At 65.0% G+C, this 16,940-nt stretch overlaps 1 protein-coding gene across 1 annotated transcript in view; it reads left to right on the top strand.

Moving 5' to 3' along the window:
• COL6A2 (collagen type VI alpha 2 chain) overlaps positions 1–16,940 on the top strand; it is a 34,765-nt gene that overhangs the window by 16,427 nt on the left and 1,398 nt on the right. The window contains 30 exon segments of the mRNA XM_021082499.1: positions 68–207; positions 313–911; positions 1,126–1,146; positions 1,828–1,893; positions 3,801–3,854; positions 3,937–3,981; positions 4,295–4,321; positions 4,523–4,549; positions 4,642–4,686; positions 5,269–5,322; positions 5,765–5,827; positions 6,075–6,137; positions 6,351–6,440; positions 7,119–7,141; positions 7,143–7,179; positions 7,865–7,927; positions 8,069–8,131; positions 8,507–8,569; positions 8,827–8,877; positions 9,179–9,214; positions 9,440–9,502; positions 9,604–9,640; positions 9,643–9,665; positions 9,850–9,885; positions 10,070–10,115; positions 10,721–10,744; positions 10,747–10,872; positions 11,073–11,525; positions 11,614–11,652; positions 16,736–16,939. Coding sequence (XP_020938158.1) covers positions 69–207; positions 313–911; positions 1,126–1,146; positions 1,828–1,893; positions 3,801–3,854; positions 3,937–3,981; positions 4,295–4,321; positions 4,523–4,549; positions 4,642–4,686; positions 5,269–5,322; positions 5,765–5,827; positions 6,075–6,137; positions 6,351–6,440; positions 7,119–7,141; positions 7,143–7,179; positions 7,865–7,927; positions 8,069–8,131; positions 8,507–8,569; positions 8,827–8,877; positions 9,179–9,214; positions 9,440–9,502; positions 9,604–9,640; positions 9,643–9,665; positions 9,850–9,885; positions 10,070–10,115; positions 10,721–10,744; positions 10,747–10,872; positions 11,073–11,525; positions 11,614–11,652; positions 16,736–16,939 — 2,680 coding nt within the window. The 5' untranslated portion in view covers position 68.

Genomic DNA, 16,940 nt, shown 5'->3' with positions numbered 1-16,940 from the left:
CTCCAGGAGGGCAGGGGACTTGGCGTGCAGTGGCCACGGTCTGCAGCACAGCTTCTTCCTGTTGCAGGATGTCAGGGCGCACGGGTGCCGCCAAGATGCTCCACAGCCCCTGCTCCGCCCTCCTGCTCTGGGGGCTCCTGGGGGCCGTCCACGCCCAGCAGCAGGAGGTCATCGCCCCAGGCACCTCCGACAGGAACAGCTGCCCAGGTACCACCGTGTGGGCGCCACAGTGGGGGTGGGGGGGGCAGGGGCGGGCGGGGCCGAACCAGGACAACCACGGGCCTGGCCCCGGTGACTCGTGCGTGCCCGCAGAGAAGGCCGACTGCCCGATCCACGTGTACTTCGTGCTGGACACGTCGGAGAGCGTCACCATGCAGTCCCCCACCGACAGCCTGCTCTCCCACATGCAGCAGTTCGTGCTGCAGTTCATCAGCCAGCTGCAGGACGAGCTCTACCTGGACCAGGTGGCCCTGAGCTGGCGCTACGGCGGCCTGCACTTCTCCGACCTGGTGGAGGTGTTCAGCCCGCCGGGCAGCGACCGGGCCTCCTTCACCAAGAGCCTGCAGAGCATCAGCTCCTTCCGCCGGGGCACCTTCACCGACTGCATGCTGTCCAACATGACCCAGGAGGTCCGGCGGCACGTGGGCAAGGTGAAGGTCAACTTCGCCGTGGTCATCACCGACGGCCACGTCACCGGCAGTCCCTGCGGGGGCATCAAGCTGCAGGCCGAGCGGGCCCGGGAGGAGGGCATCCGGCTCTTCGCGGTGCCCCCCAACCTGCAGCTGAACGAGCAGGGCCTGCGGGACATCGCCAGCACGCCGCACGAGCTCTACCGCAACAACTACGCCACCATGCGCTCCGACTCCACGGAGATCGACCAGGACACCATCAACCGCATCATCAAGGTCATGGTGAGCTGCCGGGCCGCCCGCCCGCCGGCGGCGGCAGGGACGGAGGGCGGGGTCCCCAGACCCCGCGGGCGAGCCCCAGTCCACTGCCCGGCCCCGGTCACGCCCTGAGGGAGGCGACTGAAGGGGGTGAGCCCTGGCCGGGTCCCCGCCCAGACTCCGAGGGGACCGCACTTCTGGCTCCCTGCTAACCAGGGTCTTTCTGTCTTTTCCGCAGAAACATGAAGCCTACGGAGAGGTGAGGGCACCTCCGTTCCCGCGGCCCCGCTGGGAGCTGCCCGGCCTCTGCGGCGCTGACCCAGCAGAGACCATCCCCCGGGGGCTGGACAGTGAGAGGAGGGAGGGAGCCGGGCCCCTCTGCGCCATGTGGGGCCTGGGACCCCCATCTAGACCAGGGGCCAAACCACGCTGCTTAAACCCGGGAGGTCGGCATGCGGCGCGTCTGTGGAGCCCACGCCAGGGTGGGGGGGGTGGCCGTCGAGGCTGAGGGCTGTGCTCTGGGCCGATGGGCACCGTCCCCCTGAGCCGGGTGCCCAGCGCGGGACCTGCAGCTCCAGGCCCCAGGTGCACCTTCGTCCATGGCCCGGGCTTCTGCAGGCCCACCCTTCCTTGGCGCAGCTGCTCAGAACCACGACGGTTTAATGTGCAGGCCTGAGGGCGGACTGACCGTCGATGATGTAACCCTCCCACTGCTGGTCCCCGCCTAACCCAGCCTCGACTTCAAAACTTGGCCAGAGCACTCGTGTGGACCCCTGACCCCCACCCCTGGTGGGCACGGGGGCCTCCTGGGTGCCTCCGAAGCCTGCTTCTTCATGCAGCCCCAAGCTCAGGACGGCCCAGCGTCCCGAGGCTGCGGGCTCCCCGCTCCCTCCCTCCTGGGACTCGTGGCCTCACGTGCTGCCCCTGCTTCCTGTTTCAGTGCTACAAGGTGAGCTGCCTGGAGATCCCGGGGCCCCCCGGCCCAAAGGGCTACCGCGGCCAGAAGGTAAGGCGCCCAGACTCCCCGGGGTGTCTGCACTGCAGGAAAGGCCTGACCTCTCCTGAACTCCAAATCTGGGACTACTGCACCTCAGATGGACCCCCCGCTTCTCACCTTGGAGGAACCAAAATTCAGTTTTTATCAGCCTCCTTTTATATGGCATTTTGAGAAAAGTACAAACACTTTTTAAGATTTTGCCCAAAAAATACTCCTGTAACTACAGATGTGATAAATTCATTTGAGTAATAAAAAAAAAAAATGAAAAAAAAATACTCCTGTAAGCAAGCATGCCAAGTACATAAACTAACGGGAGGTTGATTCGCACGGGGCACCCGCTCTTGTCACTGATTAGCTTGGGTGTCTTTAATGGCTGCACCTGCAGCAAATGGAAGTTCCCGGGCCGGCGATTGAATCTGAGCCGCAACCGGGACCTACGCCGCAGCCAGAGCCACACCAGATCCTTTAACCCACTGTGAAGGGCTGGGGTTTGAACCCCATGCCTCTGCAGCAACCTGCGCCACTGCAGTCGGAATCTTAACCCACTACGCCACACCGGGAACTCCAAATAAGTAGGCTTTAAGGGGTCAGGTTGGCGCTGCATTTTCGTAGCAACGGAGGTATATAAATGAAGTCCTTCCAAAATTAGTGTCGGAGCGTCAGAAGCACCAACGATTCGTGTCGAAAATCGTAAAGAAAAGAAAGAGAGGGGAAAGCAACCCTGAGGAGATGAGCGCCATTGAAAATACTGTTACAGGAGAAGTTATTACCAGCAGGCTTTTTGCTTTTTTTTTCTTTTTTTGCTTTTTAGGGCCCCACCTGCTGCATGTGGAGGTTCCCAGGCTAGGGGTCAAATCAGAGCTGCAGCTGCCGGCCTACACCACAGCCACAGCCATGCCAGATCCGAGCCACGTCTGCAACCTACACCACAGCTCATGGCAACACCAGATCCTTAACCCACTGAGCGGGGCCAGGGATCAAACCCACGTCCTCATGGACTAGTCGGATTCGTGTCCACTGCGCCACAACAGGAACTCCCCAAGATGCTTTTTCCTAAGTTCAGGAGAGTTGTGTAGATGCTTGGCTTCCAGGCTGCCGCCTAGACACTCCCACTCCCTCCCTGGCCACTCCAGTCCTGGGCCAGGGATGAATTAGCCGCTGGAGGGGCTGTGGCCGCATGGCAGGGCTGTGACTCTGGTCCCCGTGGTTGGCGTTGCTGGAAGCTGCCGCAGGGAGCTCCGTGGTTAGCATCTGGGGGGCAGAGATGGAGCAGGAGCACAGAAGGAGCCCTGACCAGGGCGCGGCGGTTGAGAGGCCTCCACCCGCCCACCGCGCCTGTGTCTGTTCCCATTCTTTTCCCCGCTCCTTCCTCCCTGAGCACGTCTCCCTCCTCCCCGTCTCAGACTGAAACTGGAAGCGTATTAACACATAGGTGCCTGTGCGTAATACAGTCCATCGTTAAACCCTTCATTCCAAGGAGCGTGGGCTTCGCAAGGCTTCCTAAAGCCCCGGCCTGCGGAAGGCAAGTTCCTTCGCTGCCCTCCAGGTCTAGAAGATCTGATGTCGTGACATGAGAGGTGGGCACGGTCCAGGCCGGCCACAGAGGCGGGGCCCTGCAGGCCAGTCCGGGCGCTGCCACCCCAGCGCTGCCCGCAGGGTGGCTTCTCCGAGAGCCGTCGGTCAGGGTCAAAGCGGCCCTGTCCTGATGGAGACCTGGAGTCTTGGGGTCAGCTGACCCAACTCTGGGATCTCTCAGTGTGGCATTGTCATCGTCACCTGAGTGGGGCCAGCAGCTCTGGCCACACTGACCCAGGACGCCACTCTTCCACCTCCCCGGAGCCGCGAGGGGTCCCTGGTGGCCCAGCCCGCCCCGCCCCCTCACCCCGTTTACTCCTTTTTCTGTTGTCTGCTTCTAGGGTGCCAAGGGCAACATGGGTGAGCCCGGAGAACCTGGACAGAAGGGGCGACAGGTGAGCTAGTGTCCGTCCTGCCCCACCGGTGGCCCAGCGCCCAGGGCTGGGGTTATAGCCACGGCCCCTTGTTCTTCCACAGGGAGATCCAGGCATCGAAGGCCCCATTGGATTCCCAGGACCCAAGGCAAGTTGCTGCCGGCCCCGCCTGGGTGGCTGGGGACACGGGGACAAGCCAAGGGCTGCGTGGCTCCAGGAGAGGCCAGCTGCCGGTCAGGGTGTGTCTGGGCAGCCCTCCATCCCCGCCCCCGGCCTGAGGACGTGAACCTTCTCGGTATTTCCGACGCCGCTGTCCCCAAAGCGAGCGTCCAGCCTGAGCCCTGCTCTCTCCTCACCCCGCCACCCCCCACCGCCTGATGTCGGCCCTGCCCCCTGCCCCGGGGCCCGCGGGCACCAGCGCACAGACCAGTAACGCTGCTTCTCTCTCCTCCCCACCTCAGGGGGTTCCTGGTTTCAAAGGAGAGAAGGTGAGTAGACTCTGGGTGGCCAGACCTCGCATGGCCCTGGGAGCCCCGGCCCTAACCCCCTCGGCAGCGTCGTGCTGCTGCTGGTGGCCTTCTGGGGCCCCTCTGGCCTCGTGTGTGGTCCGAGGACAGACTTGGGCCCCGAGGCAGTGGCAGCCGTGATGTGAAGACGCACAGCTAACGGGCCTCCTTCATCCTGCGCAGGGCGAGTTTGGAGCCGATGGGAGGAAGGTGAGCAGACGGGTGTGCGGGGGGGCGGGGGGGACACTGCTGGGAAGGAAGGGCCGCGGGGGCTGACGGAGTCCTCCTCCCCTCTCCTCCAGGGCGCCCCCGGCCTGGCCGGCAAGAACGGGACCGATGGTCAGAAGGTACAGTGCGCCCGGGGCTCTGTGCATGGGTGGGGCAGGGGTGCCCAAGGCACTTCCAGGTCATAGGAATGCCCACGACTGTCTCATGACCCTCGGGTCCTGCCAGGGCTGGGCCTCCGGGCCCCTCCAGCCACTGCCCGCAGCCCGCACCTACCCAGTGGGCCCGGGACAGGTGGGAGCACTGCAAGAGCTGGAGCGGACATTTGCGCCTGAAAAGCAGGGCACAGCCTTGCAGAAAGCCCAGCAGAAAGCCCAGCCTGACCCGCAGGCCCCACCTCTGCCCTGGCAGGGGGCTCACACATGCACGGGGCACCCACACGCCACAACTCACGTCACATGCGTGCACACACACATCCCAGGTGAGCACACGCGAGGGGGCGCCACAGACACCCATGCTCCCCCCCCACCCCAGGGACTCCCTCCTCTGCAGAGGCCCCACCCTGATAGTGGAGCTGCTGACACAGGCGTCCCACAGTTGGTGCCCAGTACGCTGAGAACTGGCACCATTGGCGCACACGTCGTGGGGGTGGTGTCTCCGGAAACCTAGCTCTGATGCATTTCCTGCCCCCTCTTCTCCCTCAGGGCAAGTTAGGGCGCATTGGACCTCCTGGCTGCAAGGGCGACCCCGGCGATCGGGTGAGCGCAGCACTGCACCTTTGCCTTGACTGCTGGTCCTGGGAGATGCCAGACGCCGGCAGGGCGGGGAGGGCGGTCATCAGCCTGCGGGCTGCAGCGGGGGACCCGGGAGCCAGCAGCTCAGCTCCTCCCTCCTGCCCTCCTCTGCCTGTCCCTGACCCCTCCAGGGTTCAGCCGGGGCTGGGGTCACACATGACAGATGCCCCCTGGGGTCTCCTGGGTCAGGTGGAGCGGCTGCTACAGAGTCCCAAGGGGCTCCCATGTCTGCGCCTGTCCAGTCGCCCACCCAGGCCCTGGGGGGTGGGGAGTGGCAGCGCATCCAGCAATGGGGTGCTGGTCTCCCTCCCCCCGCCACCTCCCCTCCTCTCCTCCCCGCCCCACCACCGTGAGCTCATGGGAAAACGCCAGCGCCGCATGCAGCTCAACCCTCTTCCTCTCTCAGGGCCCCGACGGTTACGTGGGGGAAGCGGGCAGCCCTGGAGAGCGAGGAGACCAAGGTGCCAAGGTAGATGGTCTGGCCAAGGTGGGGGGGTGGTGGCAGGCCAGAGCCCGTGGGTGGGTCACCCCGGGTGGCCTGCTCCCTTCCTGCAGCTTCAGGCCCGAGGGAGACGGCCCGGCTGAGACACCCAGCAGACAGGACAGAGGGCCGTGCCGTGCCCACACACCGGGCCATGCTCCACGGACCTGGGAGGGGTTCTGCCTGGCCCCTGGGGTCCAAAGGACCTGAAGCTGATTTCTCCAAACCCTTGCAGGGGGATGCTGGCCGCCCAGGACGCAGAGGACCCCCGGGGGAAAACGGGGCAAAAGGAAGCAAGGCAAGTGTTCCCGGCGGGTCCCTGCTCTCATGCCCCCCACCCCAGTGCTGGCCAGCCTCCCCGTCCCCGCTGCCAGGCCACGGCGCATACGGCACCCCAAGGCAGATGCGGTCCCACCTGAAACGGGGCGAGAGTCCGCTCGGCGCGGGCCCTCCCCACGGGCAGCCGCACAGTGGCCGGGGGTCCCCTAGCGGAGCTGTCTCCTCCCCGCAGGGTTACCAAGGCAACAACGGATCCCCGGGAAGTCCGGGCGTGAAGGGGGCCAAGGGCGGGCCTGGGCCCCGAGGACCCAAAGGCGAGCCGGTGAGTTCACACCGCCTGCAGGCCCTGTTGCAGCCGGGGGGTGGGCACTGCCCCCTGGGCCCGGCCCCCCGCCTCACCCTCCTGCAGGGCCGCCTCAGGGCACCCCGCTCTGGGCCTCTCAGCCCACGTCCTCCAGCTTCTGCAGTGCGCCTCCTCATCCCAGGCAGCAGACACGAGGGAGGGCCACCGACGATGGGCCTGCAGGCCCAGCCACACTCCTGCAGGACACCCAGTGGCAGTGATGTGACCCCACCTTGCCCCGCAGGGCGCCCCTCAGGGCTCCACCCGGACCCAGGCTCACCCTCTGTGGGTCCTACACAGCGCCCCCACCCGGCCATCCCCCGGTGTCCTGCAGCAGGGTGGGTGGGTCCCAGTCCCAGGCTGACCCTCAAAGGGGCCGCGTGCCGAGGCCTGATCCGAAAGGGGACTGGGTGACTTATCGGATAGCCAGTCCAAGCTGGGCCCCAGGCACGATGCCTGAACTCCCAGACTTACAAGCTGACCAGGCCTCGTCATTTCCTGAAGTCTCGGCTGGGACAAAACTGACCCGCATCCAGGATGCGGCTCTCGAGAGACCCCAGACCCCAAAACCCAAGTCCTTTGGGGGGAAACAGTATGGGGCTTCGGTGTGCCCCCAACCAGGGACCCCCCCCACACACACATGCCTATTCTTTGCAGGGGCGCAGGGGAGACCCTGGAACAAGGGCGGCCCGGGCAGCGATGGCCCAAGGGCGAGAAGGTGAGAGCCCTCCGTGGGAGCCCCAGGTGCTGTCGGCCGAGTCTGCGTCTTTACCAGGGTGTCATCTTGGTGCCAAGGGGTCCCAACACCCCCTCCACAGTCCACCCAGGAGAACAAAGGCGACCCCAGGGCCTGGCAATCAGGGGGCACTCCCCAGGGACGGGGACAGCAGAAGGCACACCCTGCCCAGGGGCCTGAGCAGGGCCAGTTCCACACGCACCATGCACAGCTGTGCAGGCTGCGCACTGCTCCACTGCACAGCACCCAAACACACCCCCCCACACACACAGACACACACACACACACACACCAGTACACAGCAACCACACACTCAGAGCACATACACATACTCACAGACGCGCACACACAGCACACACACCCATATACAGATGCACACACACACATACCGATACAGACACACACAGCATGTGTGCATATGCGCACACACACCCCCACGGTTCTGCAGCTGCAGGAGGAGAACCCGAGGCAGCTCGCTCCCTTTGAAATGCAGGCAAAGGGCCAGAAGCAGGGAACTGAGTGGCCGCCCCCGGCTGTGCTGGGCCAGGCTGAGTGGGCAGGGCAGCTGTTCCAGCATCACCCTCTGCAGGCTGGGCCTCGTGTCCCCAGAAAGCCGAATGCCCCCTCCCCGACGTGCCCCAGACTAACCGGGCCTCTCTTCCCACAGGGGGACCCTGGCCCTGAGGGCCCCCGGGGCCTGGCTGGAGAGGTCGGCAGCAAAGGAGCCAAGGTAAGTGGGGCAGCAGGTGGGCATCACGGAGGCCCCTGGCTGGAGGGGCTGCACCGAGAACCCCCTTGCGCTCTTCTGCCCTCCCCCCGCCCCCTCCGCGGGCATCCACAGTGAGTGACAGCAGGGCCCCTTTCTTCCCAGGGAGACCGAGGCCTGCCTGGACCCAGAGGCCCCCAGGGAGCTCTTGGAGAGCCCGGGAAGCAGGTCGGTAGCAGGACGCCTGGAAGGGCCCACAGCTGTGGGGCCCGGGCCCCTCACTGCCCTTTGACCTCATCTCCCTCCCCCGCCCTGCAGTCCTCTTGGGTCCCAAACTCAGGCGGGCAAGATACTGTCCCCAGAGTAAATTTGGGCAGCAGAACGGGGGGGCCATGGGCACCTCACTCCCTCACCTGCCCTGAGGGGGTCCAGCCCTAAGAAGCAGGGGTGGGGGAGGCGGTGGGGGCCTGGGAGCCTGGGTGTGGCACAAGGAGAGGAGACCCGCAGGACGCCCAGCCCCAAGGGGCAGCAGTGCTGCCCGGTGGGGGCAAAGCTAGATGTGTCATTCCCCCATCCCCCACCCCGCTTCTTTTCTGCCCTCAGGGATCTCGGGGAGACCCCGGCGATGCTGGTCCCCGCGGAGACTCAGGACAGCCTGGCCCCAAGGTAGGCCTCTCCCCACCTGGCAGGACGGGCCTGGGGCCTGAGCGAGGCACCCGGGAACGTGCAGGCCCAGCCCCCTTGGTGTGGGAAGACATCACGGGGCCGGGCAGCACCCCTCTGCCGTGTTCTCACCCTTGGGGGTAGCACGGCCCCCAAAGTGGCCCTACACACGCGAGCCCCTCCCCAGCCACCCTCAGTCAAGCCAACCATCTCCACCCCTCCCGCTGGACCTGCCCTGACCAGCCTCCCCCATCCTCCAGGGAGACCCCGGCAGGCCTGGATTCAGCTACCCGGGCCCCCGAGGAGCACCCGTAAGTCTGGCATGGGACAGGGACTGGGGGTGGCGGTGGGCTTTGTCTGGGGGCTCCTGACTTGAAGGTTCCTGGCAGTTCCTCCAGGGCCTCCTGCCTGGGGCCCGGGGCAAGGCCGGGAGCGCCCAGGGGCACCGTCAGGAACAGAGGCAGGTCCCCCCACAGCCTGCGAGGCGCCTACAAACCTTGATAACAGAACCTGCCCGTCCATGAAGGGAGGGGCTGCAGATCTCGGGGAGGGGGGGGCTGCAGAGGCAGCAGCCCTCAGCCTGTGCTGACGGACCCCTGTGCTTCCTTCCAGGGAGAGAAAGGCGAGCCTGGCCCCCCTGGCCCCGAGGTACATGCCGTGCGGCCGGAGCTGAGCGGTGGGAAACAGCCGTGTGCCAGTCTCTTTCAGACTGAACACCTTGGCCTGTGGGATCGCATCTGACCGACCCCCACGGCCAAGTTCGGGTTTCTCCTAAAAAAGCGTGTCCCTCTCGGGCGGATCCCTGGAGGTCTGGGAGGCAGAGGGGAGCAGTGCCGAGCTCTGCATTGTTAATGGGGGGGTCCTGTGTCGCAGGGGGGCAGAGGTGACTTTGGCTCCAAAGGAAGACCGGGGACAAAAGGCCAGAAGGGCGAGCCTGTGAGTAGCCCCTGCCCCATTGCCCCGTCACCCAGGGCAGGGCCGGGTGCCGGGCCCACCCAGGGCGTTGCCGGAGCCCACCTGCCCTCTTCCCTTCTCAGGCGGATCCTGGTCCCCCTGGTGAGCCAGGCCCCCGGGGCAGAGAGGAGCCCCAGGACCAGAGGTAAGTCAGTCACCCATCCGTCCGGCCTTCAGGCCACAGCCCCAGAGCCAACCAGGCCAACAAGCCCCCTCAACCATGTGGTCAGTGGCGGGGGATCCTGGAGGGGCCACGTGAGAACAAGTCGGGCGCTCCCAGCCTTGGTCGTGGTGAGCGTCACCTCTCAGTGTCACCCTTCCTCTTCCAGGGAGAGCCTGGCCCCCCAGGAGACCCCGGCCTCACGGTAGGTGTCAGTCAGGGATGGAATCAGGGTCCACCTCCCGCCTAAAATCTGAAAGAAAGGGCAGCAGGGCCGGGTCAGAGGGCGGTGGCAGGGCCGGGTCAGAGGGCGGGCGGCAGGGGCGGCAGACTTCCTGCGGAAGCCTTTCCCAGCCCTTCCCCTCCCCCCCACCCCCGCTGGGTTGCAGGAGTGCGACGTCATGACCTACGTGAGGGAGACCTGTGGATGCTGTGGTGAGTTGAGGCCCCCACACGGTGGCAGAACGGGGCCGCTGTGGGCTGGGACACTTCTGTCCTTGAGGTCTCTTGTCCAGGGGTCAGGGCCATCCGTCCGAGTCCTGCCTTCCCCTTTGCGGTCACTGCTGCCCACCACACCCCTGGCTACACACCCCTGGGGTCTGGGAGTATCCAGGGATCAGCGCTGTCACCTGCTCACCCCTCCCACTCATCCCGCCCCTCTGCTCACCGGGCTCCTCAGCTCACCTCGCCCACCTCCCCCTGCCCCCGCCCCTCCGCTCACCCCGCCCCTCCGCTCACCCCGCCCCTCCGCTCACCCCGCCCACCTCCCCTGCCCCCCCCCCCCCCCCCCCCCCCGCCCCGCCCCCTCACCACGCCCACCTGCCCCGCCCCGCCCTTCTCCCCCTGCCCCCGCCCCCCCTCGCCCCCCCCCCCCCCCCCCCCCCCCCCCCCGCTCGCCCCGCCCACCTCCCCTCACCCACTCCTCCGCTCACCCCGCCCCTCCCCTCACCACGCCCACCTCCCCCTGCCCCGCCCCGCCCCTCACCCCGCCCACTTCCCCTGCCTCGCCCCTCCGCTCACCCCGCCCGCCCCACCCGCAGACTGTGAGAAGCGCTGCGGCGCCCTGGAGTGGTGTTCGTCATCGACAGCTCTGAGAGCATCGGCTACACCAACTTCACCCTCGAGAAGAACTTCGTCATCAACGTGGTCAACAGGCTGGGGGCCATCGCCAAGGACCCCAAGTCGGAGACGGGTCAGCTGCACTGCCGTTAGGGGGAAGGGCGCGGCCTGGCAGCCAGGCTCCTGGCCGCTTTCTTGAGCAGAGGCGCCAGGGGGCAGGTCGCCTGAGATCCGCCATGAGAGCGCGTGGACGACAGAAGTCCAAGGGGAGGACCTCAGAGGGCGTCTTAGCTCTGCCGAGGGCCTCCCCTCACGTCTGTGCTGCCCCCGCAGGGACCCGCGTGGGTGTCGTGCAGTACAGCCACGAGGGCACCTTCGAAGCCATCCAGCTGGACGACGAGCGCATCGACTCGCTGTCCAGCTTCAAGGAGGCCGTCAAGAACCTCGAGTGGATCGCCGGCGGCACCTGGACGCCCTCGGCGCTCAAGTTCGCCTACAACAAGCTCATCAAGGAGAGCCGGCGCCAGAAGACGCGCGTGTTCGCCGTGGTCATCACCGACGGCCGCCACGACCCCCGGGACGATGACCTCAACCTGCGCGCGCTGTGCAACCACGACGTCACGGTGACGGCCATCGGCATCGGGGACATGTTCCACGAGAAGCACGAGAGCGAGAACCTGTACTCCATCGCCTGCGACAAGCCGCAGCAGGTGCGAAACATGACGCTCTTCTCCGACCTGGTGGCGGAGAAGTTCATCGACGACATGGAGGACGTCCTGTGCCCAGGTGAGTGGGGCGTCTGTGCGAAGGGGCAGCTGGGGGCGCCCCAGGCCGCTGGGGCGCCCCCCGACCCACCTCTTTTCCTCTCTCCTAGACCCCCAGATCGTGTGCCCCGACCTTCCCTGCCAAACAGGTAAGGCCGGTGCTGCTGAGCGCCCCTCAGGCACGCCCGCTGCCCTGGGGGGAGGGCCTGCAGGGACCCCAGAAAGTGCCACTGCAGCCCCCCCCCAGAGAGAAACCTCAGAATCCAGATGTGTGCATTCAACTTCCTAGACCCCAGTGCTTCCGAGGAGGGGGCTGGGAGTACTTCCCACCTGGCCCACGTGGGAAGTGGCGCTGCCATCCCAGCACTGTGCTGGGCTCTGGAGCTGCTGGTCTTGAACCCAGATCTACTGTATGTGTCCCGGAGGGACAGACACCCCAGGGCCATCCCAGCTCCCCCAGGCAGAAGCCCTGGACACAGTAAATGAAATGGTTGCTCTTAAACCCTCGTGGAAGCAAGCATGTCACCAGCCACGGTGGGCAATTGACAGCTGGCCCTGATGGCCAAGCCACTGCCTCTGCTGTGGTCCGCTTGTCCCTCTGGGAGCAGACTCATTTAAGGGGCCATAAACCCCACCCAATGTGCTTGCACTAATGTGGGAGACAGGGGCCCCACAGAGGCTGCCCCGAAGGGGTCCCTCGGGGCAGGATGGCATCAGCCTGCTGCTGCCTCTGTGGCTCTGCTGCAATGACCAGGCCATGGAGCCCATGGAGGTGCCCTGTGGCAGCCTGCCCTTGCCAGCCCACGTCCTGGAGCCAGCCCTCGACCCTCCCGCTTGTTGTGGGTGCCCAGCCTGTCCTAGAAGCATTGAGATGGGCCTCTGGTGGGGGCTGCCATGCCGGGCTGGGCTGGGATGTGTGGGCAGGTCTAGCACTGATGGGAACTGCATGGCCTGTGTCCGCATCCGTGTCTGCCACGACGTGAACGTCTGGGCAGGCCTCTCAGGGGTCAGGTGGGCCCCCTGGGCAGGTTCAGAGGCAGGCTGAGGGAGTGTGCGGAGCTGGGGACGGGGTCCCCGCAGTTGTTCTGACAGAGAACTTCCAAGGAAATGCTCACTGAGGTTGTACCAGTGACCACTCCGTGGCCATTGGCAGGCTGTGGGCTCATCCCAGAGATGACCTGGCCTGGGGTCCCCAGAAGATGGCTGCGTGTGGTGCCCAGAGCCACCCCGAACCCCAGGGCTGGCCCAAGAGCACCCACCCCAGTCTTCACGAGGGCGAAGGGGCTGAGCTGTGCCCCTGCCCCTAGGGCGCCTGGGTCCTTCCAGGATGGGGCCCCACAGTCAGCTTGTCCCTGAAGGGCAGAAACCTGACCCCAGCCCCTGGTCCCAGGGCCCAGCGGTGCTCCTGGAGGGGAAGCTTCAGGTTTCTCGCCATGGGCGAAGTTAGCTGAGGTTCTCTGTGGACCCTCCTTATCCAGCTGAGGCCGTCCCCGTTCCAGTTACTGAGTCTTTATCATAAATGCATGTGGGATGCTCTCTCTGCACCTGTTGATAAGATCAGGTGGGTTTTCTTCTTCAGCTTCTTGATGGGATGTAGTCTGTTCATTGATTTTTGAGTGTTGACCAGCCATACAGACCGAGGATACACCCCACTGGGTCGTGGTGTATGCATGTTTTTTATATACATGGTTGGCTTCAATTGCTAATATGCTGTCGGGGATTTTTGCCTCTGTGTTCATGAGTGATCTTGGCATTAGCGCGCTTTCTGGTGATGTGTCTTTGTCTGGTTTTGATGTCAGAGTCACACTGGTCCCCAGCACTGTGCTCTCGCTTCCCCTGAGCCCCCAGGACCGACGGTGAAAGGGAACAGCGCCCTTAGAGAGCCCTCCCCCTTCTCCTAACCACCCCCTCTATGAAACTCACACTCTCGTTCTCCTTTAAAGTGACTAGAAATTTCCAATTAGACACAGTGACCACAGGGAGAGAAAGCAGGTGTCACTACAGAGTACGCTTTTAACAAACAACCTGCTTGACACAAGTGGACTCTGGCCGGCTGAGGGCTGAGCAAACGGGGCACTGGGTGGATGCTGCCAGCTCTGACATGGCCCTGACCTTCTGGCCCAAATGGCCCCATCTACCTAGAGGCTCAGCCACATCTGGGCTTGGACCAGGCCGGGGGGGGGGGCAGCCCAGCTGGGGAAGAACCATGAGGCCAGACCCCGGTCCAAGGCGGCCAAGGCAGATTTCCTTCCTCAACCGACAGCTGCTGCAGGAGGGAGGGCCGGGGAAACCTGAGCCCAGCTCCCCAAACCCAGGCAGGGCCTCTGGAAGGCTGGGCGCCCTGAAAGCAGGGCACAGGGCAGGCGGGGGAATGGGCCAGGCTCCCTAGGTGAGCTAACAGGGCATCCCAGGGGCACGCTCAAGTCAGGGAGCAGTGGCGGGGGGTGGGGGGTGGCTTAGGCGGCTGGCTGAGTCTTTGCTCCCTGGTCCCGGGGACATGGCTCTGGGCAGAGATTCACTTCTAAAGAGCGGAGGAGGATGTGTAATCCCAAATCGTCTAAAGAAACTGCCCTATGAGGAGGTCCAGGGCCCACCTGCCCATCCCCAGGTCTGGGCGGGAACAAGCCGGAAGTTCTCCTGGCAGCGCCCAGCATCCTAAGGGGGCGGAGTCTCCCAGGGGCGGGGCCTTGAGCAGCCCGCAGCCGCCAGGGCGCCCTCAGTCTCAGCAGCGGTTGAGAGTCTTGAGTTTTGCGGGTTTTCCGAGCTTCTGCACCCCATCTCCTAGGGGCTGTGCCTTGCTCCTGGCTCCCCAAAGCCACATTCATTTAGCTTTGGCACTCTTGGCAACAGTCGGGGAGCTGCGGCCCTACCCCCACTCCTTGTCCGACCCCCTCACTGAGCCTAGTCCACCTGCCTGGCTTTGGTCCCTCCTCGTCTCCGAGGACAGAGGCGACTGGAGGCCCGCTCTCGCCGACCAGGTCCCTTAAAGCCTTCTCTGGAATCCCCCGCAGATGGAGCGTGGCCTGGCGGCGAGCCCCCGGTCGCCTTCCTCCGCACGGAAGAGGGCCCGGACGCCCCCTTCCCCAAGACCATCCCCCTGATCCAGCAGTTGCTAAACGCCACGGAGCTCACGCAGGACCCAGCCGCCTACTCCAGGCTGGTGGCCGTGCTGGTCTACACCGCGGAGCGGGCCAAGTTCGCCACGGGAGGCGAGCGGCAGGACTGGATGGACCTGTTCATTGACACCTTTAAGCTGGTGCACAGGGACATCGTGGGGGACCCCGAGACCGTGCTGGCGCTCTGCTGAAGCCATGGGGCACAGCCCCACCCGGCTGCATTAGCTCCCAGGGGCTGCCCACCTTATGCTGTGGGGCTTAGGACGGCAGGAAGCTATTCCCAGTCTGGAAGCCGGAAGTCCAAAAGCAAGGTGGCCCTGGGCCACGCACCCTCTGGACCTCCAGGGGAGGGTCCTTCCTGCCTCTCCAGCTCCTGCCTCTGCCTCTATGGTCACAGGGCCTCCCCCTTCATAGCCCAGCCTCTCCTTCTCTCCCCTACAGGGACGCTTGTGGTATTTAGGACCCGGTAATCCAGGGTGGCCTCCCCACTCGAAGGCTGTAACTTAATCCCACCTGCAGAGTCCCCTTGTCATCTGAGGTTGTGGCCACAGGCTCCAGGATTAGGCCGCAGGCATCCTTCGGGCGCCATCGTTTAGCCAAAAGGAAGAGCAGAGCCTCATAAACAACCCCAGGCTCCCGCTTCACCTCTGGCCTCTGTGCCCGCCTCCCCCCGTACGTTTCTCTGGGCTCCTAGGTTGATACATTGAGGAAAACGCTCCCCAAACCTGCAGCCCTGCATGTCTGGCTCTGCTCACAGGGGTGTCACAGTCCAGGGGCATTCGGGGAGCTTGCCAGGCAGCGCCAGCCCCAAGCTGTGTGGGTCCTCTGCACCGCCGCCAAAATAAGCTGCCCCAAGAATAAGCTCCTTAAAACACAAAAAATCACCTGCCAGAAGGCCTGGCTTTCTCTGCGGGTGGCCTGGTGCTCGGGGCCACATGCCCAGTAGTGTCCCTCGGGGGCTATGAGCACATCTCTAACGTTCTATAAACGCTGACAAGCAGGGAGTGCGAATGCGTGCTGTGGTCCACGACTTGTTGGGATGAACGGCTGCCTGCTTGCCTGGACCTCAGGGGTCCCCCACGTAGGGGGTCCCCCAGTGCCTGTGGGGCCCAAGCAGAATCCTGAGCCCCTCTATTCGGTGGCAGTGGGTCAGGACCTCCTTCCGATAGGATCTCTGCATTCCTGGTCTTAGGTCAGCACAGCTGGGCTGTGAGCAGAGTCCTTTCCCGCCCAGGTCAGGAGGGGTGCAGGTGGGTCTGAGGACCAGCCCCGTCCCTGCGCAGCCACCGTGGAGGTTGGGCTTAAGATCTTGGCCGTGACTGGGGAGGGGCTTGGCTGCAGGTTCCTGCAGCATGGGCAAGACCCAGCCATGGTCCCACGTGTGTGCAGAGTGGGTGTTCAGGCTGTGCAGTGGCCCAGCCTCAGCCCTGGCTGCAGCCTTGCCCCCACACCATCCAGCATGTTCAGGGCTAGTGACTGCCTAGATGGGGAAAAAAGCCTCCTTAGGTAACTGAGTCACCTGTGCCCACTGCCCACCAAAGCCTTGTCCGGTCAGAGGGGATACGGCCTATTGTCTTTCCAATGCTCCCGCGGCTGGGAGAGATGTGACCAAGGCCACGCAGCCCTCGGGCAGGGGGCCCGAGAGGCTCACGGCCAAACATGGGTCCCTGTGTCGCAAATCTTCATGAGGTGCTTTTCACACAGTCACAGATAAGATGACGGCTTCTCCCCCCCGCCCACTCCTGTGGATCGTGGCCCTTTGGGGCACATCCAATTCTTGGGCCAAAAGAAGTGGCTTTACTGACCCTTCCTGCTTGTCGGCAGGAGCCTGGAGGAGGCTGATGGTGCTGGGAGGGTGGGAAGAGGCCCTCAGCCTCAGGTCTGGGGACATTTCCTGGTGGGAGCACAACCAGGAGAGATGATGTGGGTCCCAGGGAAGCCAGTGGGACACCAGACCCCCGTCCTGGGCGCTGGGGGGAGTCTCCCAGCCACGCCCGACCTTGGGCGGAGTTGGGCGGAGGAGGCGGGCCCGGGGCGTGGCCAGAGCGGGCGTGGCCGGGGCGGAGCGGCGGCGCCTCGCCCGGGTCGCCCGCGCACCACACCGTCTCGCCCCCAGAGTTGTACGTGGCCCAGTGCACGCAGCGGCCCGTGGACATCGTCTTCCTGCTGGACGGCTCCGAGCGGCTGGGCGAGCAGAACTTCCACAAGGCGCAGCGCTTCGTGGAGGACGTGTCCCGGAGGCTGACGCTGGCGCGCAGGGACGACGACCCGCTCAACGCGCGCGTGGCGCTGCTGCAGTTCGGGGGCCCGCGCGAGCAGCA

This window comes from Sus scrofa, unplaced genomic scaffold (genome assembly GCF_000003025.6).
Source record: "Sus scrofa isolate TJ Tabasco breed Duroc unplaced genomic scaffold, Sscrofa11.1 Contig944, whole genome shotgun sequence".
Taxonomy (NCBI): Eukaryota; Metazoa; Chordata; class Mammalia; order Artiodactyla; family Suidae; genus Sus; species Sus scrofa.
The sequence above is the reverse complement of the archived record's forward strand: the minus strand, read 5'-3'. Positions and strand labels throughout refer to the sequence as shown.